Below are 20,016 nucleotides of genomic sequence, written 5' to 3' on the forward strand. Positions count from 1 at the left end.
TATTAAGCGCAGGCGCTAAATCATGAAAAAACGCCAAACGTCCATCTTTGACTATCGAGAAACCTGTTCGCGGCGTCTGGTACGTTTGGAGACTACTAGCTACATAGATCTAACCGTTGAAGACGATGTGGAGTTGGTGAAGCACGAAGTTGAAGACGAGCTAGATGTCACTAAAACCGCTGATTTAGTCAAGGATAAGCCTAAGAGTACAGAGGACGCTTCAGAGCTGAAAGACCGGGAACATATAAAGACGGAAGACATAAAGATGGAAGATTTTGGTCAAAATGATGGCAAGATTGATGACAGGATTGATGGCAAAATTGATGGCAAAATTGATGGCAAAATTGCTGGCAATCTTTTTAATTCTGACAGTGACAATCTAAAAGATCCCGAAGACAAAGGTTCCCAACCTTTGCCCAAAATCAAACAGGAATTTTTCCTCAAAGTAGAGGGCTCCGTACCCATACTTTGCCCCGTTTGCAACCGAGATCTTGGTTTTCTCGAACTCAACACTCGTGTCCAGCATGTAGAAATGTGCTTGGTAACTCCCAAGAAAGAAGAAGTGGATACTAAGAAAAGAACCCAAAAGAACCCAGACCCGAGAGAACGATATAAGAACAAAAAGACAAAGTATTCGGATGGGCCCAAAGTCATAAAACATCCCACATCTCATGGAGAGCGAACCCGTACTCCCATTCCTCAGTTGAAAATAATGGACTTTCCGGTAGTTGAGAATTCAACCTACAAAGTCCTGGTTGATGCTTTCAGTTTTGCTCCTCATGAATCCATATCACAGTACTTCTTGACTCATTTCCATGCGGACCACTATGGAGGCATCACAAAAAAGTGGAGCTACAATCGTGTGTTCTCCTCTCTTGAAGAATACGAAGATGAAACCAAGTTTCGACGAATCATATACGCTTCAGAAGTGACCAGTCGACTTCTCACTCTTAGGTTTGGCATAGATCCACGATTCATTAAGGATCTCAAATTCGATACACGTTATTGCGTGAAATTTTATGACGACTCTGGAAGTCCAGTTGATGTACAAGATGGCGGATATGAGTCTAATGACAGTGTCCCGGGTCTCTACGTGACACCAATAACCGCCAATCATTGTCCGGGTGCTGCTATATTCCTCTTTGAGTCTATCTCGCGAGACTTGAAGGTGTATCGAATACTCCATTGTGGTGATTTTCGAGTCAGCAACGTCATACTTCAGCATCCGCTACTCACTCCTTTTCACGCCGTGGGTGGCTCTAGGGCCTTGGATAAGGTCTATCTCGACACAACATACATGGACCCAAAATACAATTTCCCCAAGCAAGAATTAGTGTGTGAGACCGTTGCCAATATGTTTCATAGATTGGTGTACGCTCATGCGTCAGAGACAAAGCCACTTTCCAATTGGCTTGGAATCCTAAAGCAGTCTCGAATAACCGATTTCATGTCTTCTGGGAAGACCAAAAAGAAAAAGTTTTTGATTCTTGTGGGTACTTATCTTATTGGCAAAGAGAATCTCGCAATTGCGATTCTGAAGAAACTTCGAAACTGTCCCATTTATGTGCTGTGCATCAACAGTAGAAGCGACAAACTCGATATTATTCGAACTTACGACAATGAATATTTGAGCAAATATGTCACCAATGAAGATCGTGGAGATGAAAAATGCCAGTGTGTGGTTCATTTGGTGCCCATGAATATAGTCGGGTCCAAAGGAGAAATATCCAACTACTTTACTCACAACAAATACTACGACACTTTTGAACAATGTGTGGGACTTAGGCCAACCGGTTGGTCGTTCCAAGAAAAGAAAACTGAGGGCGTTAATAATGACGAAGTTCTTGAAGATTACGGAGATTGGGAAACGACAATTAACATGCCCCGAGCTCATGCCATCAACACCATTGCTGACATCATGCTTGAACAACCGCCATATGCATTTACAGACGTTGCACCCTCCAAGACAAACAAAGCTCCCTACAATATCTACAGCTTGCCCTACAGTGAACATTCATCGTTTAGAGAACTTTCGTACTTTGGCATTTTTTTTAACATTGGCAAGATAATTCCAACTGTGAACACTCATAATGAATGGAGTATCAAGAGGATGGACGATATAATTGCACAATGGGAAGACATACGGACGATAAAACGAGACCGGCAACTGGATATGAAACTAGGTAAAGGTCTTCTTCAAAAGATCGAGTCGTTAGATTTGAATAGCTTCTAAAATGAGGGTTTATTATTCTATATCTTCAAGTTGAAACGTAGGCTAGCGCTGGTGTTCCTTGAATGCTGCCTGAAAGCTAGCCTCACAAGTTACAGGGTTTTCACAATCAGCCCACTGTGCAACAAAATCATTCTTGAAATAGCTGGTCTTATCGTCTTTGGACTTGTCATTCACATACCTAGCACCAATGGTTCTGGCAGGTATTATAGCAGTTTTACTCAATACAAATGGATGCCATTGGAGAATGTGGGTAAGTGCAGAATCCAATCCGAAATGAAAGTTGGGATAGTTCAAGTACAATGGGTCTCCCCACATGTTCACGATTGCTCTCCCGATGTCATCGTTTTTTACGATGAACGAGTAGGTTTCGAGTTTCTTGTTGGATTGTGTAGCTATCAATCTGACCGTGGATGCCTTAGAATTACGGTAGGTTTTGATAGCACCGTCTGGAGGAACAAGGGGGGTCTCCCGCATCATTATTGGATCCAAAGACTCGGTATTCAATACGTATTGAAGAAGATCAATGCTCTGTTTCATCACGAGTCCATCCTGGTCCAAATACCAGAACCATTCTGCATGGGGAAATGCTAGCATAGCCGCCCTCATACAATACAAGCGAACCCATTTGGCCTTTTCATGGGTCTGGAGGTAGCTTAAAGAGCTGAGCACCGGCAAGAATTCCTGATGCCATCGGACATAAACTCCGTAGTTCTGAGCATGAGCATAGTCGACTCTGTTCTGGACAAGAGACACCAAGGTTTCTTGTGAGTACTTCTGGAAGTCAATGGACGTCACAACCACCACCTTGGGATACCCCGTCTTGGACTTGGGGCGATACACGATTTTGTCGTGGTTTTTGAAAGCATTGATGATTTTAGCTTTTTCAGAACCCTTGTTTTCCTCGTCTTCTTTGGCCTTTTGAACCGCTGGGTCCGGGTTGTCGAGCTTGTTGAGCGACTCTATAATCGTCTTTTCGATATCTGGGGTGTTGGCGTCACGTACTTGGTAAATTTTGAACAATTCGTTGATATCGATTTGTTTGAGTGCCAGTGCATGCTCCACAGGAGGGAAAATATACCTTGAATTTGTCTCTATGGCATTCGTGCTGGTTAGCGGGTGAGCTGGTGGATAGCTGTGAGCATTTTTGCGTTTAACAAGTCGAGTTAACGTGGGCAATGGATTAAGAAACGACAACAAGAGAACAAACGTGAGAATTGTAGCGGCGAGTTTTGCCCATTTCTGACGGTTTATATTATGGAATGTTGTCGACAACGGCAAGATGGAGCGCTTCTTGCCGTACCGGGGCCTGAAGGTGCCCTCTTTGCCAAACATATGGTGAAGGAGTGTTGGAGGTGAAGAAACCGTTTCGCGATAAAATCGGGTGTCAGGATGATCTGCATGAAATTTTAGGGAGAAACGGTAGAAGTGAAATATACTGTATGGGAGTACCAAGTATACTGTATGTAGGGGGATGTAGATAGCTTGGTAGTACAGATAAATAACTAGCTTATGGTATTTTGAGGTGTCTATTAATGACATAACTAGTTATGGTCCTCGTTTCTGCTGATGCGATCCTCAATGACTTGTAAGGCTACTTGACGGCGACGTTCTGCCACAGAATTGGCAACCGATTTTTGTACTTGGTTTGCTTGTTCTTGGCGTTTTTGTGCCCGCAAGTTACTCTGTTCTATGGAGTCTTCGGTGAATGGAGTTATGATTCCTAGGAAACAACTGACGTCGTAGATGCTGGCAAACACCACCGAAACGTAAGGTTTTATCACTGAAGGGAAAAATTCGCTAAGCAGGAAGGTATCCGAGGCATCTCCTTTCAACACCGACGAATTGACACTGTCTTGTCCGCCATTGGCCATGGTGACAGGCAACAATGGATCCATGGAAAATCTTTGGAAAAACCGAAGGTAAATGTAGGAAGTGAAAAAGCTTCCCAATGAAGGCAATGAAGGGTAGAGCGATCTGCTGACGACTATAGACCAAAACAGCACCGCCACCAAAAGCACAAAGGGCAAGTGTTTGGCTCTAAAGTTGATAAGTCCTTGGAAAAGTATGATATTGTGTTCGGGTATCAATTGTTTCAACACGACGAGAAATCCAAAATAGTATGAGATGCCTCCTCCCAACGGCTTGTCCATGCCACTGACGTCTCCTCTCACCAAGTTGAACACTATAGTAGTCAACACCGTGATCAAATTGGTAATTGAACCAATGAGTAACACAAATTTTATCACCTCTCGAAACCCCCAAAACTTCTCCACATACTTAGTCGATACATATAGTACAATTGTCGATATGATAAGACTTGTTATGGTGATCTCAGCAAAGATAGACGTACATATTACCCATGGATAGATCACAGTGTACCGTGGTATCAATTGCATGTAGGGTATTTGAATGTCATGGAAGCTTTCAGTTTCTCCCCCGCCACGATATCTTTGCATTTTTAACAACAATATGGTGAGACACACAGCATAGAGGGTGCCAAGCAACACCTTGGTCGACTTGGCAAACATATTAGACTTGATCAAAAACGCCATGGTTTTTCAATGGGTCAAACACCGTAACTGCGGATACTTTCGCGCGGTGAATTTAGGCGCGAGAAGGCTTATTTTGAGTAACTCTTGGTACGAAAATTTATAACATATATATGAAACAAGGCGAAACCCGAATATCAATACAAAAAGCCACCAAGCTTATGGCTTGGTGGTATATTTAGTGCTCTTGTGAGTAGGAGTGTTGGTCCAGAACGTGTGCAGACTCATGTAAGCCTTGCCCACAGTAGTACCAGTGTCATTGTTTTCAACGTGTCTTGGTTGGAACAATCCAGCAAAAGTACCCTTCAACGATTTACCCAAGTCTTCTGGTACAAGAGTGGTGTTACCAATAGCAGCAGGTGCAGCAATAAGTGCAACAAAGATAACCAAAATCAAAAAGTAAAGAGTACAGTATCTTCTCACCATTCTCTTTCTCAACTTGGCCTGCTTCAATGAGTAGATTGGGGGTCTGATCAATCTGGAAGGTTTCAACCAGAACAACATGGTCGAATGCCATCTGTCAATCAATGGAATACAGATGATAGGCAATTGCACAAACAAGATGATGTGTGCCAAAATAAAGTCTCCGGCAAACTCCGACATTTCAATAACCTTGGCACAGAATTCACGAGCTGGTTGTGTGAAGGCCATCCATCCCAAACCAGATCCGTACCATTTACCGGTCCAGAAAGCTTGGTTAGATTTATCGTTCTTGAACTCTCTGGTCAAGAAGCAAATCGTCAAGAACTTGAACAACAATCTTTGGATGTAAACCATGGTACAAAGACCCAACAACATTCTAGCAAAGTTGAAGCCTTCCAAGACCCACATGACAATGAAAAAGACCAAGTGCACAACAACGGCAATACCATGAGCAACACCGGCAATCACAGAACCAGTCTTCTTGCAGCACAATCCCAATAATGGACCTGCGCAACAAGCGAGACCAAGACATCCTGCCAAAACACCGAGATCAATAACGACAGGAGCCAAAGAACAAATCACAACTCTCAACACAGAGTTGACCTCAGTAGGACTACCCTCACCATTTGGTCCCCTTCTTACACCAGTCTGAGCGTTGATGAAAGTGTAGGCAACGAAAAGACCGGCAGTGTAGATCAAAGTGGGCAAAAAGTCGGCAAAGAAAACGTTGGATCTGTGTGCTCTGGAAGCATCACCAGCACCCTTCTCCGATACATCGCCAGTCAACTTTCTCTTGAAACCAGTGACACGAGATCTGGAAAGACGAGCGTAACCAATCCAAGAGTTTCTATGCCACTTGGAGTTACCACGGGATAACCATCTGATAAAGTCACGGTAATCGATGAAGAAATCTTCCCAAGAAAATTGATGAGGGTTGAAGATAAATGGTGAGAACATCAATGATGACAACGATGCCCAGAACCACAACAATGGAGCTTGCCAGTGGGAAACAGTTCCGAACAACAAAATCAACATAGATCTTGAACCCATGTAAATCGATGAATCAGCAAAACGGGAGTACAATATGGAGAATGGAATACGAGAAGTGGCGAAACCTCTACCAGTGGAGATATATCTGGCACCACCAACAGTCAAATCAGTAATCAATGAAGTCGAGTAGATTTGAGCAACGAACACTTCGAACATTGGCGACAACGAGATAAGATGGCGACAGAATCTTTGAGCTGCCTTCAAAACACCTCTTTCAATCAATTCTTGAACCACCAATGGGATGAACGCAATGAAGAACACAATGAAAATAGACAATGTGTAACGTCTAATCCAGTCAACCGCGGGGGCAAAGTTGTAACAACCGTAAGGATATAACACATCGGTGATAGGGGTGTTTCTGTTGTAGGAACAGATAATGGATTCGTGAGCCAATGCGTTCAAGTTAGCCAACACCAACATGAAAACTTGCAAAGATAATTGAATGAACAAGTTGTTAATATGGAAACCTGGATGACCGTAGAAGAAGGACAAAAATCTGTCCAAAGGAAGCTGAGTCGACAAGTAGTAATATTCACGAGACAACATCTGTTCTCCCATACCAGCACCAATCTTGGTTGTGAAATTCAAAATGGATCCGAAACCCATATCTCTACCCTTACCACACTGGTAGTATTCACAGTGCTTGATTCTACCACCTCTTAACATAGCAGTCATACCAGCATAAATATCTTCGTTCAAATGCAATCCTTTTTGTCCCTTAGAAACACCTCCTCTGGTGAACATATAAGTGGCATTCAAGAAATCAGGATGTCCATAATGCAATTTACCACCAATTTGTGCCAAAGTTCTTGCGAAAAGGGTACCGAATGTTTGTTCCTTACCAGCAGCGACATCACCCAAGACACCAGAGTTCTCTGAGAAAATGTATTCACGAGCACCCAAGATAGCAACAGGGGCATTGTTTCCAGTTTTGACATCAGTCTTCAAGTTGGGAGCATATGGGTTAATTTGTTCAACGTTCAATTCTTCGAATTCGGCCAACACAGATCTGATCTTCAAACATTCTTCCAAGTAGTTGTCTTGATTGGCATCAATCAATTGAATGTACTCACCACGGTGGAAAATCAAAGCATGATTTTGGTTATCAGACTTACCATCACCCAAAATTGGGTTACCAGACAATTGCACTCTAAACTTAGGACGACGTCTACCATTCTCCAAAATTTCACAGTGACCATCAATCAAAGCGGAATAGATTCTTGGATCTTCCTCTTCGGATAAGGCAGGCTCTTCGTCTAAGTAAGCGATTTGCAAGTCAGGGTAAGCACGTAACAAAAATTCAGCATTCTCCATCTCCCAGTCTTCAAACTTGGCCAATCTTTGCATTGAAACAACAAACTTGAATTTTCTTCTTGCCATTCTCTCCAATGCGAGTTCAAGGCCCTCTGGGTCTCCACCGAAATATTGAACCAATTCTGGATTCTCAACACGGTACAACAATTTGATGGCTCTGGCATAGTTCATGAAACCGGAAACGGTACGGTACAAGGTTTGGGATCTCAAGGAAGCCCAAATACGGGTTCTCAATGTATACTCAGGAGCAGCAGACTTGAAACCAATACAGTAGAATGGCAAATCATCAATCTTAGATTTGAGGCCATCTTCAGACTCTTTGTCGACACCTTCACCTTCGAAAGCAGCAGTTTCTTCCGCCAAAATTTTGGTGTCCTTGACAAAACAGTCCCATTCAACTGGGTGCAATTGTTTCAAATATTCTAACAAGGTAACACGGGAGAATTGGTCATCCTCTCTAATAATCTCTCTTAAAGACAATAAAATTCTTTCAGAGTAGTGAGGAGTAAACACAGTAAAGGTAGGCATGTTGTCAACTGGCAATGGTTCCAAGATTGGTGTAGCCAAGGATTGAGCAAAGAAAGAGATACGTCTCTCAGCTTCAGAGTTTCTTGGGAAGAACTCCGTCTCGAAGTTATTGTCATCCTGAGAAACGAAGAAAGTTGGAGCTCTCAAAGTTCTCTTACCCTCAATTTCAGATGGAACTTGGTGGTACAACAACTTTTGAACGTGATCAATAGCCAACAAATGTTCTCTGTACATGGAAATCACAATAGCATTCCAGATTTGAGAGATCAAAACCTTTGGTTTGTACTTAATCTCCATCTCAGTGGTAGCCAAAATCTTAGAGTAGATTCTCTTTGGAAGTCTTGTGAAAATGTTTCTCCAAGGTGTCAAGATAGAAATACCCAAATAGAATGAACGTCCAATGGAAAACACACAGTTACAAATAATGTACCACATGTAGGTATCCAAAAAGAACAATAACAAGTCCACAAGGTACATCAAACCCAAAACAACCTTAGCTTGGTGTTTACACAATTTGTCACCGAACCAGACTTCACCGACACATCTCATGTTAGCGGTAGACAAGTTTCTGATAGGATCTCTCAAGGACAAAGCCATAAAGAAATAAGACTCGATGTACTTGGCAAAGAACACAAGAACCCACATTAAATAAGATAACCACATGTCTAAGCCAGTCAACTTGTTGAAGTTAGCAGTGAAGGTTTGAGAAGCCAAATATCTTCTTGATCTTCTGTTCATATAACTTGTGAACAAACCACCCAAAGGCATAACGGCAAAGAATACAATCGTGGCAATACCAATGAAGAACCCAACAATCGAAACCACTAGCGCTGCTTTTGACTTTGCAGCCAAGCCAGCGTAGTAGAATGTGAAAACAATTGGGGCCAAGTTAACCACGAAGATAATAATGAGGAACATCAAACGACGAGTCAAATGTTGAGCACCAGCCCATTCTCTGGGAACGAACATCCACTCACACACCGTTGCAGCAATTTGAATGAACGCAGCCAATACACCAGCGATAGCAGCGGCCGCCCATCTCGATGAAGCAAGAGGCTGATTGTTAACAGTTTGAACATAATGGAGGGTGTACAACGTTGGGGAGTTGTAAGCAGTATACATCCAGTAGACAGTACCGTGGATGATCCAGATTCTGTTGAAGTTAGTGATAAGATGCAACCAAGTTCTAATTTCCTTGTAAGTCTTAAAGAAGACATTGTGCCATTCGACCTCACCAAATCTCAAGTAACGCTCTTCAGGTGGAACGTCAATCAATCTAGTACCATCTTCAAAGATAATTCTTGAAATACCTTCTGGGTACCAGAACAACTGGTTAACATCATCGTAACCAATCACCTTGTTGTGATCCTTTTCACGCTTGACCAAACGGCCCTCGTAGATTTCGTAAACTTGAGATCTAAAGAATCGGTACAAAGGTGTGATGACACGATTCAAGTAATCACCTTCTGGAACAGGTTCTTGTCTTTGTTGACATTGAGGAGACATCAAGTAATCGAATGCCGTTTTGTAGATGTAACAAATTGCTTCAGGAGTAAATCTAACTTGATTGGCTTCACCCCACAACAACAAATACAAAGCAATGTCTCTAATTCTCTCTTCAGGAGACAAAGAGTTCATCTTGGCTTTCCATCTAATTTCTGCGGCTTCCAAAGAGTAGTCGCCTTCTAATTCATTAGCCAAAGCGTCAATGTCCTGGCCATGTTCCTCGACTGCCTTTCTTGCCTTCTTGGACTTCTTGGATGCCTTTCTAGCTTTCTTACCAACCTTTCCCATTTTCATGTTGGCAAAACCAATTGATTCATCCAAGTCCTGTTGCGAAGCAAAATACCACTTTTTGTAGTTGGCGTTTTCACCTCCAATGTAATCCGCGTGTAAACTCAATAAGGCTTGGGCGGGAGACATACGCGAGGATCTAGAGTCCAATAAGGTCATAAAGTAGTCGAACATATTTCTCATCGAATCTCTTTGGAAACCAAACTTGTTGGCCAAGTCGATGAAAATATCCTCAATATGCTCTACTTTAACTGGTGCTTGCGCATCGGCAGACCAAGCAGGGTAAGGCATGCTGGAAGAAATTTGAAATTGGGTTGGATCGTAGTTTCCACCTGCTCCACCGTAGATGGGCGTAGAAGCACCAGACGATCTGGGACCACCATAACTCATCTGAGAAGGAGTAAACTGGGTACCGTATTGGTCGTAACCAGGAGTACCTGGAGTTTGACCCCCGTAACTGAAATCAGAAAACGCTTCAGGATCAGCGTTATATCCTTGTTGAGGAATCTGTTGACCCTGATAGTTGGGATCTTGGTACCCGTCCATGTCATAAGGCTGTTGTTGATATTGCATGTTAGGGTCATAGTATTCCTGATGTGGTTGTTGGTTCATATCATCATAAGGTTGTTGTTGATAATAACCATCATTACCCATCGGCTGATTCGGGTCATAATAGTTGTGATTATTATCGTACGACATCTGAGTTAGTAACGAAGGAGGGAGGTGTTTTTGGTTGTGATGCCGTCGGTGAATTTGGCACTTGCTCCCCTTAAGTAGGACACGCTTTTCGCGAAAGAGAAAACCTTATATCTCGCCCAAAATAGAATCCGCACAGAAAAAGAAAAAAAAATGCGATCAAACTAAGACAGCAACCGAACAATTTGGGAATTCTGAGGCGCTTAAAATCAGTTGGTCCCGTGCCACGAGACATGTGCCAACGGAGCGTAGAATCATAATCAGTAGAATACCACGAAACGTACCAAATGATGTTCTTAAAGTTGGTGGTTGTCTTTTTGGGCATTTCTGCGGAATGATCTGCGCGAATCGACCCCTGAAGTCAGCTGAAGTCAGAGAAAAGGGGGAGGCGAGATTCACACAAACTGATCAAAACGAGCTTCAAGACTTCAAGCTAGCATGTAAAGCGTAGTTATAACACATTTAAAGCGTTTTCTGGCGTTTTCTGGCAATTTTTACGAAAGGCGGATATGGCGGAGCAGTGATGGATCATCAATCAGAAACGGAAACAATAAACAGGATGGTCTGTAGTAATAGAAGGATACTTACGTTGCAGTACTATAACAGTCTAAAGTCACAACTGTGTTAAACGAACGAACAAGTCAGTACAACTCAAAATCAACGAAATCACAAAGAAGAAAATAACAGATATCACCCGTATGGGTTTTCGCACACCGCACACCCTGCCTCCGATCGAAAAAATTTCAACGCGAAAGACACGACAGGTTGTGCGTGCGACGCGATTCTAGACTAGGGGGGTTCGGATTAGGAAGGTGAGGCTGTGGTCCTGAAAAATATGTCAAACGAGTTTTCAGGGTTTGGGGTTATTTGAAAAGCCAGGAAAAGGTGGGTGTTGTCTAGGGTATGTATGAGTGGATATGGAGTTTTTGGGGGTTTCAATTGGGGTTTTGGTGGTTATTGTTGCACATGGCGCTGCGCCTTTCCGGATAACAAAGGGGCGTATCCTGCAGGACGTCCCGAAAAAATAGGTTGTGTGCAGGTAGCCAGCCTAGTGTGTATGCAGCGTGTGCAATCGGCACGGTTACGCGCTCCTGCAGTCCATTAGACTTCCTGATTTGGAACTGACTAAGAAGCTGAAACAGATAGGCCACAGTAAAAGACGTACAAGAGAGTAAAAGAGTGTAGAAGAGTGAAATAGTGTACAATAGTGTCAAGAAGGTGCATCAGTAAGCAATTGCCAAACAAAATTTCAATTATTCTTCTCTTATTTCAATTTTACATTTTTCTCCAATTTCGCAATTTTCACGCTTGGCATACGTTTATCTACTTGGTTGTCTCTTGGTTATCTCTTGGTACTTATCGCCTCAATACATTCACTAATCAGTCCATCCTAATTGATTCAACTCCTTTCTGATCTCATCCTCCTTCTTTATTTTTGACACTTGTGTATCTTCCAATGGCTCTCCCACCGCCTGCTTCATCTTCAAGGTCTCAATAGCTCTCAACTTTTTAAGCAAAGACCTGATTTTCTTCTCCTCAAGTGACGTTACACCTCCAACAACGGTGCCTCCCCCAATCTCAGTACCGTTTGTTTGAGTTGGAGCCGGAGATGGAGCCGGCGTCGATTCTGGGGTAGCTGATTTTTCATCTTGCTGCTGTTTCTTGGCCTCTCTCTTCTTTCTGTTCTTGGCAGCACTCTTGCTTTCCGGTTGAGCAGGTGCTGGGGCTCCGGGAACGAGTCCTGGTGGAGCTCCGGGAACATTTCTTCTCGCACCAGAGCCAAACGAAGACTCCATTTCCTTCTGATACAAGGTCGTTCTCAACGTAGAACTACCCGAGTTTCTAGCATGTGGAGGTCTGTAAGCACCTGCTGGCTTGGCAGCAGCCTGGGCTAGTTGGGCAGCCTTTTTCGCAGTATACTCTTTAGTGGATTCGTGCGCGGGAGGTGCTTCTTCCAATTGACGTAAAGCTGGGAAACTTTCAATTTTTTGAGGTTTCCAAGAAATAGAAAGGAGTTCTTGATACTCGCTCAAATAGATCAATTTTCCACTTGCATGCCAAACCTTGCACCCATTATCAACTCTCAATCTTGGCGATGTAGTCGCAGTAAGAATAAATCTTCCACAGGGCGACCATTCACATACAGATGTGTTAGATGCTTCAAACAGTGAAATCTTCTTAAACTTGTTCTGACGGTCATAAACATCGACGGTTCCTTGCAAATTTCCAAATCCAGCCACAAGAACAAATCGGGCATGAGGACTGTACAAGATGGTATTACGAGGAGCAGTGGGCAACGAATGGATGGCATTTCCCCTTGCATCGAAAAATGTGGTCTCAGCGGGCATGTAACCATATATCACGGCGAATTCTCGTGCCGAGGGGGACCAGGTAATGTCATGAATAGGTCCTTCTCTTTTCAAGTCAATTCTCGAATCGTAAGATCCAGCAATTCCGAGTAAGTACAAGTTAGTTTCACCATAATAAGACTGATTTGAAGTATCATGGTCTGTAGATGCCAATGCTAGTAATGCGGTACCAAGAGAGTTCCATTTGAGCTGGCATCTCTCGGCCTTGAAGAAATTTTTCTGGCATATCGGCTGGCCAAAATTTGGAATATTGTAGATGGATACATTAGCTGGTTTGCCAGATTTTTCAGGAATGAAGATTGCAATCGAAGGGTTCAATCCAGGACTGATCTGGAAATTTTGGAATGGACTACTAGGGTCCGCAACCTTGTACTTGTAAGTTGGCTGGTTGACGTTAATTTCGGCATCCACGTTGGAAACATCGAACAAAAAAATTTCCTTGTTGTTCACGTTTTTGGCAAACAAATGCTCATCTTGTGTGAATTGGGGCTTCCATCCCGCCTGGTTCTTATTGGACCACTCACAAACAAACTTGTTAGCTTTGATGCTAAACACCTTGACATTTTTAGTCCATACTCCACTATCACGATCAAGCAAAACCGGCTTCGTCCAGAGACATAAATACGTTCCGTTGGGGGAGAAATGCAAATCAAACGTTTCTGCAATGTTTATTCTAGTTTGAAGGGGTGCTTCAACTGTAGTTTTCACCACCACCACCTCATGGGGTTGTGTGTAAGCAAAATATTCTCCATTCCCAGAGTACAAGGCACACCGACACTCAACGGTGGGCTTGGGAAACGTCGTTATCTCCTGGTAGTCTTGTATTAAGTCAATTGACCGCGGTTGGCGACCTGGGTTAGTATTGATGAATATGGTGGTCGGGGACGGTACTTATTCAAAACACAACTTAAAGCCAAAACCACCATACCACAGTAACTCAGACCGTGAGTGGATGCTTGGATTTGCTTAATCGCGTTCGGAACCAACTTTTAACACGAAAAACCGGCGGTAGAATCGTCTGCAAAAGTTGCTTTGCAATCCACGATAATTAAGCAAATCTCTTTTACGTTGCACACAAACCAGATTTACCAAGAAGTAGACTTGGTAGGTGTATAGAAGTCCCGCTACCTTCTCTAATACTTACAAAAAAACTGCGTGCTGGCAGACATCTTTATCGTTCTTTTAACGGCAATGGCTTTGCAGAGAAAAAAACCGTCGACAGACGCACGTGACCGGTGCAGTGGTCTGCCAAAGATGAAAAGTATGAAAAGATGGTTTTAGTATCTATGTTTATGACTATTTATCGACCTCCCCGAACAGATAATGACCAGTCTCGTTGGCGTGCCGAGAAGCACCGGTTTCACCCACCAGAATCTTATAACATTCCAAACATCGCACTCTAAAAGTTGTCGTATTGGTGGTGTAATTTTGAGTTTGGAGCTTCTTACACAACTCATGAACTCCAGTTTCGACCTTTTGCTCTACTGGAGAGTCAATTGCAAATTTGCAAACATCATCGGGTCGATGTTGCAGACTAAGCACTTTGTTCAAAGCAATAACGTCATAGTGCACACCCAGGTAAACTAAGTAAATCGAACACTCAGCCTTCAACGCTCCGTCAGATTCATCCTGGAACCGAATGATACTGCCCAGTTCAATATCTATGCAATTGATCCTTATTTGAAAATGTTTAGCAAGAATGCCTAGTTCGATGGCTCCACCCCAAGCATTTTTAGTTTGGATCCATTCGATGTATTTCTCGACGGGACGGCCTAGTACTAGTTCATCGTACTGAAATGGGTCAGCAGTTAATGCGGCAGCAATGATTTTTCGTAATTTTGACGGAGGACAAGTGCCATTGGGTTTATAGGAATCAGGTCCATAAATGCAATAAGCCAATGCATTGAACATACAAGAGTTGTCGTCAGGAATGTTGCGTAGTATGAGATGCTCTGGCGACAAAAATACCGACGGAATTGTTTCCGACTGAAAACTGGAGGTGGAGGCAGTGCCAACAGAACTTGAATTCGTGTCCATTTTTGCCATAGGTTCGTTCGTGATTTTTGCCCCAGATTCCTTTGTGGTACCAAAACTAACGAGCAACAGGTCGCCGTTCTTTATACCAGCCTTTTCGAGCGACAAGTCATGGTTGGTGTGATCCACCAGTTTCGGAGGGAAACCTTGTTTGATCGAAACTACATCATTTTGTGGGGAAAAATTAAGTTTTTCTGACTTCTTGATGGCCCTCAACAACCCTGCAACATCCACGGAGTCATTATCTAGGTTTATAATGTCGTTTCCAGAACTTGATCGTACTCGAAGTCTCATGCCTGAGTAATGAGAAATGAAGATGCGGGAGTATGTACAGGAGCGACGGAATAAGAACAGACAAAAAGAAGAAAACAAAAGGAAAGATGATCAACCGAAGTCGAAATCACACAAGAAGAACAAACCTCAATTGAATTCTTCATTCAAACTTACAATTCTTTGACTCGTTCCTCATTTCTTTCTTTTCTCCACTTTCTATCTTTCCCTTGTCTCCTTTCTTTCTCCTTCTGTTCTCTCCCTACTCCTCCATTTCGTCCGCGGGATGTACAGTGAGAATTTCATCCAATGACTTGTTCTTCTGTGCTTTCAAAGCATCCAATTCCGCAGCATTTTCCTTATTTGCTGCCTCCAATTGCTTGTATTTTTCCACCGACTCGGTAAACTTTTCCATATTAAGTCCCGCAGCTGCCTCGGCTTCCAAATTGGTGTACGGCCTATTACGGAGCTCCTTTGCTCGACGCTTGTGGACTTTACTCTTGGTATGGCGATCCAATGCTGGTTGAGTCTCACAATATTTCGCGCATTCTATGCAATAATATTGCCCCAAACCTGGCTTAGTTTCGTCCAAAGGTTGGTTTTTTTAATCTCCTTATAGAGTCTGCGGACGAAAGGTCATTGTATATAAGATCGAGATCTCTCGTTCTCCGCTTGGTTTTATACCTTTTAACACTGTAGCGACCCATGATGGAGAATACTGCGATGCGATGAGCATCGCCTAAATCGCGGCAACTGCATACAACCACAAGCACAAAAGAATTTCACGGTCACGGCACACGTGACGCTCTGTTTTGTGTCACCTTTCGCATGACAAACTTTTCCTTCAAAAAAGTGCGCTAACTAGTTACGAACTACATCAAGGGTATGTTAAAAACAACACAAAATGGACTTTTACAGAGAAAATAAGCTGGAAACATAGACAAGTGAATACGCTGAATACAATTCTGGTTTCAAATTTTTGTTTGCTATTTTCCTGACTAATTGGTGGCAATAGTGTCAATTAGTAATCACTATAAAAGGCGCACATTTTCTCATTCCCCAAATTTTATACTAACATTCAGAAAAATGGCTAGAAGACCAGCTAGATGTTACAGATACTGTAAGAACAAACCATACCCAAAGTCCAGATACAACAGAGCTGTCCCAGACGCCAAGATCAGAATCTACGATTTGGGTCGTAAGAAGGCTTCTGTCGATGAGTTCCCATTGTGTATCCACTTGGTTTCTAACGAGTTGGAACAGTTGTCCTCCGAGGCTTTGGAAGCTGCCCGTATCTGTGCTAACAAGTACGTTACCAAGGTTTCTGGTAGAGATTCTTTCCACTTGAGAGTCAGAGTCCACCCCTTCCACGTTTTGCGTATCAACAAGATGTTGTCGTGTGCCGGTGCTGATAGATTGCAACAAGGTATGAGAGGAGCCTGGGGTAAGCCCCATGGTTTGGCTGCCAGAGTTGCCATTGGTCAAATTATCATGTCTGCCAGAACCAAGGACTCCAACAAGGATGTTGTTATCGAAGGTTTGAGAAGAGCCAGATACAAGTTCCCAGGTCAACAAAAGATTATTATCTCCAAGAAGTGGGGTTTCACTCCTCTTAACAGAGATGAGTACATTGCCAAGAAGACCAACGGTGAGGTGAAGGACGATGGTGCCTACGTCAAGTTTTTGACTAAGAAGGGTCCATTGGAGGAGAACTTGAGACAGTTCCCTAACTACCACTACGAGGCTTAGGTTAGATAGTAATCAATGGTACTTGAAAGAATGTAGACGGAAAGGAGAGGAGGCTAGATGAAGCGTCAAATAAAGAAGCGGCTCGTCTTCGTCTTCGCACGGTGCCTGGCTTGTGTGCACACCGGATCCCTCGTGGTTTCGTGTCGCGTTGTCAAATTCTTTCTTCATCAATGTCATTCTCCAATAAAGAAAACCCAAAAACTCTCGTTTTGTTCGATGTCGACGGAACATTAACCCCCGCCAGATTGACCATTTCTGAAGAAATGAAGAAAACCTTGGAAAAATTGAGAAGTAAAGTGGTGGTTGGTTTCGTCGGTGGTTCGGACTTTTCCAAGCAAGTTGAACAATTGGGTCCTAATATTTTGACCGAATTCGACTACTGTTTCTCGGAGAATGGATTGACCGCCTACAAGCTCGGCGAGAAGTTGGCTTCTCAATCTTTCATCAACTGGATTGGAGAGGAAAAATACAACAAGTTGGCCAAGTTCATCTTGAGATATTTGAGTGATATCGATCTTCCTGTTAGAAGAGGAACTTTCATCGAGTTTAGAAACGGTATGATCAACGTTTCACCCGTGGGAAGAAACGCGTCTACCCAAGAAAGAAACGATTTCGAGGCGTACGACAAGATCCACAACATTCGTTCCACCATGGTCAACGCGTTGAAGAAAGAATTCCCTGACTTGGGATTGACTTATTCCATTGGAGGTCAAATTTCGTTTGATGTTTTCCCAACCGGATGGGACAAGACCTACTGCTTGCAGCATGTTGAAGACGAAGGATTCACCGAGATCCACTTTTTCGGTGACAAGTCTTACGAGGGAGGTAATGACTACGAGATCTACAACGACAAGAGAACCATTGGTCATGCCGTCAAGAGCCCAGACGACACCATCAAGATCTTGACCGAGTTGTTCAACTTGTAGGTATATACATTAGGATGTTCAATCTCATCGATAATAGTCTCAGAAGATAGGTTCAGAACAACCTCAACTAAATACAGTGTCTTTCTCCATAGTACAACAAGTAAGTTTCGAAGTAGTAATCTTCAGACTACAATTTTCATACTCAGTAGTCTTTTCTGTTCAGTCTCATTTCCACTCACCGCTTGGTGAAAATAGCACTGCTTTCCTCGCCGGCGCGGATGGCCTGGCCAACTTGTAGTTGCAACCTTTTGGTGGTGAGTTCGCTGAACCGCTTGGCTAGTGCCTCGGCTTGGCTTTTTCTGTTGTCTCCGTTCACTTCTTCTGGCTCAATCAACAGCGGTAAATTTATAGGCTTGCTAGACCTGATTCTTTTTCCATTTCCAAGCTGACCAAACTCGTTATCTCCAAAAGCCAACACATCTTTCTTGTCTCCGATATTGTCCAAAGTCACAAATGTATGAGAAGCACCAACACTGACATCTTTGATGCCGATTCCCACCACCTCGTTCTCCGTCTCGTCAAATTCCGTCAAGGTTCCTACCACTTTAACCGACTGTGGAACCGAGCAAATATGCATGAACCGATTGATACCGAGCTGACCTTTGACTCCATCTCCAAACGCCAATAAATGGACATTTCCATCACCATTGACCTGAGCAAAAGAAGTACTTCCATCGGCAAACACTTTGGTCACCTTTCCTCCTTTCAACATGGACTTTGAAAAACCTATTGGCGAAGGTATGGGCTGAAGCTCAGACTGATATGAGGTCTCCTTACCGCACTGGCCGTGGTTATTCTTGCCCCATGCCCATATGGTGCCAGTTGAATCGACCGCAACATTGTGGAAATCTCCAGTAGCAATGCTTGTGAAGCGACGGGGACTCAAAACGGCCTTTTTCTTCTTGTGTATAACCTCGTTGTTTAAGAGAGGCATCTCTTTTGTCTCGAAAAGGGCGAGGTTGGCCTTGTCTTTGGCAAATGGTGAGAGAGATGGAAGTCCAAATTGACCATAATTGGCAACCGATTCGGTAGCTCCAACATACAACCTACCTTTGTTCGTAAGAGCAAGTAAATGAGACTTGCCGAAAGATACATCTGCAATTTTTTCACCACTGGCGAGCGAGTCGAACGAGAGATAATTGAAATTCTGCTTCACCGTCAATCCCAACCAGTTTCTTGTGGCTTGTGGCTGGAACTCAACTCGGGTATCTGCTCGTGGCGTGTAAGCAACCTGTCCCTTGGTGGTTAAAAAGTAGATGAAATTGTCTGAAACGTGACATTTTGTTGCCTTAAAGGGCATCCTTGTCGATTGTGGAGTATCCATTTTTGGACTCCATTGATAAAGTTTTCCATTGCTGATCACCACCGCATAATCCCTGGCTACTGAGACATCGTCTACTTTCATCCCGTCGAAGTATAGTATCCTGGTGGGTAATCGACGGTTATTAATGGCTCCAAAGATGTAGATGCCAGGCTCACTCGAAGGCTTAATTCCAGCCACAAACTCATCTGTGAGCTGCTGCTGAACCTTTTCTGTCAAGTATTTTGTGCTTTTTCTGTTTGGAGGCTCCTGACCAACTTTCTCTTCAATATCGTACCAGTAGCCATGCAACAAACTATTTTTCAAATACTCATAATTCATGAACACCTGATGACCCCCTATCGCTAAAACGAGCAATGCTATACCCAAACCCACTCCCTTCATTCTCTCATTGAATTCAAACAGTTTTTTGTTTCGATTTATTAATTTCTCCTGTTCTTCTCGAGCAATCAACAGGAATTGGTACTTGTAATCCGCTGAATTCGGGTCCATATCCTTCAAGCGTGGATCCCTAGCAACTTGAGCGTGTATATCGCCCAAGCGTTCGTGCAAATCGTTCGTATTAGACTCCAAAGTTGGCCTTTCAGCTCCGGCAATCTCATCCACACTGCTGAAATTATGTCCAAACAGGTACTCTTTTTTGCTTTTGTTGAACAGATCTATGTCTGACCTATGGAGATTGGTAGTGGTGCGGTGCAAGCCACGCAAGAACGCTCTACGTGCTCCATAAACCACTAACCGCATAGCTATTGGAAACAGA

At 43.2% G+C, this 20,016-nt stretch overlaps 9 protein-coding genes across 9 annotated transcripts; 3 read left to right on the plus strand and 6 right to left on the minus strand. All coding sequences in view use genetic code 12, as the record gives it.

Annotated features, from left to right (window-relative positions):
- Window positions 1-22: 22 nt before the first annotated feature.
- On the plus strand, window positions 23-2,233 carry PGUG_01165 (DNA cross-link repair protein PSO2; the record flags this gene model as incomplete). Its single annotated transcript, XM_001487738.1, has 1 exon — window positions 23-2,233. One exon carries the CDS (start codon window positions 23-25, stop codon window positions 2,231-2,233), a length of 2,211 nt encoding a protein of 736 aa, XP_001487788.2.
- A 42-nt stretch (window positions 2,234-2,275) lies between these two features.
- On the minus strand, window positions 2,276-3,772 carry MNN11 (alpha-1,6-mannosyltransferase; the record flags this gene model as incomplete). Its single annotated transcript, XM_001487739.1, has 1 exon — window positions 2,276-3,772. The coding sequence occupies one exon, from the start codon at window positions 3,770-3,772 to the stop codon at window positions 2,276-2,278; it is 1,497 nt and encodes a 498-aa protein (XP_001487789.2).
- Window positions 3,773-3,774: 2 nt separating this feature from the next.
- On the minus strand, window positions 3,775-4,785 carry PGUG_01167 (uncharacterized protein; the record flags this gene model as incomplete). Its single annotated transcript, XM_001487740.1, has 1 exon — window positions 3,775-4,785. The coding sequence occupies one exon, from the start codon at window positions 4,783-4,785 to the stop codon at window positions 3,775-3,777; it is 1,011 nt and encodes a 336-aa protein (XP_001487790.2).
- A 156-nt stretch (window positions 4,786-4,941) lies between these two features.
- On the minus strand, window positions 4,942-10,590 carry GSC1 (1,3-beta-glucan synthase; the record flags this gene model as incomplete). Its single annotated transcript, XM_001487741.1, has 1 exon — window positions 4,942-10,590. The coding sequence occupies one exon, from the start codon at window positions 10,588-10,590 to the stop codon at window positions 4,942-4,944; it is 5,649 nt and encodes a 1,882-aa protein (XP_001487791.2).
- A 1,373-nt stretch (window positions 10,591-11,963) lies between these two features.
- PGUG_01169 (uncharacterized protein) lies at window positions 11,964-12,935 on the minus strand (the record flags this gene model as incomplete). The annotated part of the gene is made up of 1 exon (XM_001487742.1): window positions 11,964-12,935. One exon carries the CDS (start codon window positions 12,933-12,935, stop codon window positions 11,964-11,966), a length of 972 nt encoding a protein of 323 aa, XP_001487792.2.
- Window positions 12,936-14,252: 1,317 nt separating this feature from the next.
- PGUG_01170 (ubiquitin-specific protease) lies at window positions 14,253-15,284 on the minus strand (the record flags this gene model as incomplete). Its single annotated transcript, XM_001487743.1, has 1 exon — window positions 14,253-15,284. One exon carries the CDS (start codon window positions 15,282-15,284, stop codon window positions 14,253-14,255), a length of 1,032 nt encoding a protein of 343 aa, XP_001487793.2.
- Window positions 15,285-16,346: 1,062 nt separating this feature from the next.
- RPL10 (60S ribosomal protein uL16) lies at window positions 16,347-17,009 on the plus strand (the record flags this gene model as incomplete). The annotated part of the gene is made up of 1 exon (XM_001487744.1): window positions 16,347-17,009. The coding sequence occupies one exon, from the start codon at window positions 16,347-16,349 to the stop codon at window positions 17,007-17,009; it is 663 nt and encodes a 220-aa protein (XP_001487794.1).
- A 170-nt stretch (window positions 17,010-17,179) lies between these two features.
- On the plus strand, window positions 17,180-17,935 carry PMM1 (phosphomannomutase; the record flags this gene model as incomplete). Its single annotated transcript, XM_001487745.1, has 1 exon — window positions 17,180-17,935. The coding sequence occupies one exon, from the start codon at window positions 17,180-17,182 to the stop codon at window positions 17,933-17,935; it is 756 nt and encodes a 251-aa protein (XP_001487795.1).
- A 175-nt stretch (window positions 17,936-18,110) lies between these two features.
- Window positions 18,111-20,000, minus strand: PGUG_01173 (uncharacterized protein; the record flags this gene model as incomplete). Its single annotated transcript, XM_001487746.1, has 1 exon — window positions 18,111-20,000. One exon carries the CDS (start codon window positions 19,998-20,000, stop codon window positions 18,111-18,113), a length of 1,890 nt encoding a protein of 629 aa, XP_001487796.2.
- Window positions 20,001-20,016: the final 16 nt, after the last annotated feature.

The sequence above is a fragment of the Meyerozyma guilliermondii genome, genomic scaffold (genome assembly GCF_000149425.1).
Source record: "Meyerozyma guilliermondii ATCC 6260 scaffold_1 genomic scaffold, whole genome shotgun sequence".
Lineage (NCBI taxonomy): Eukaryota > Fungi > Ascomycota > Pichiomycetes > Serinales > Debaryomycetaceae > Meyerozyma > Meyerozyma guilliermondii.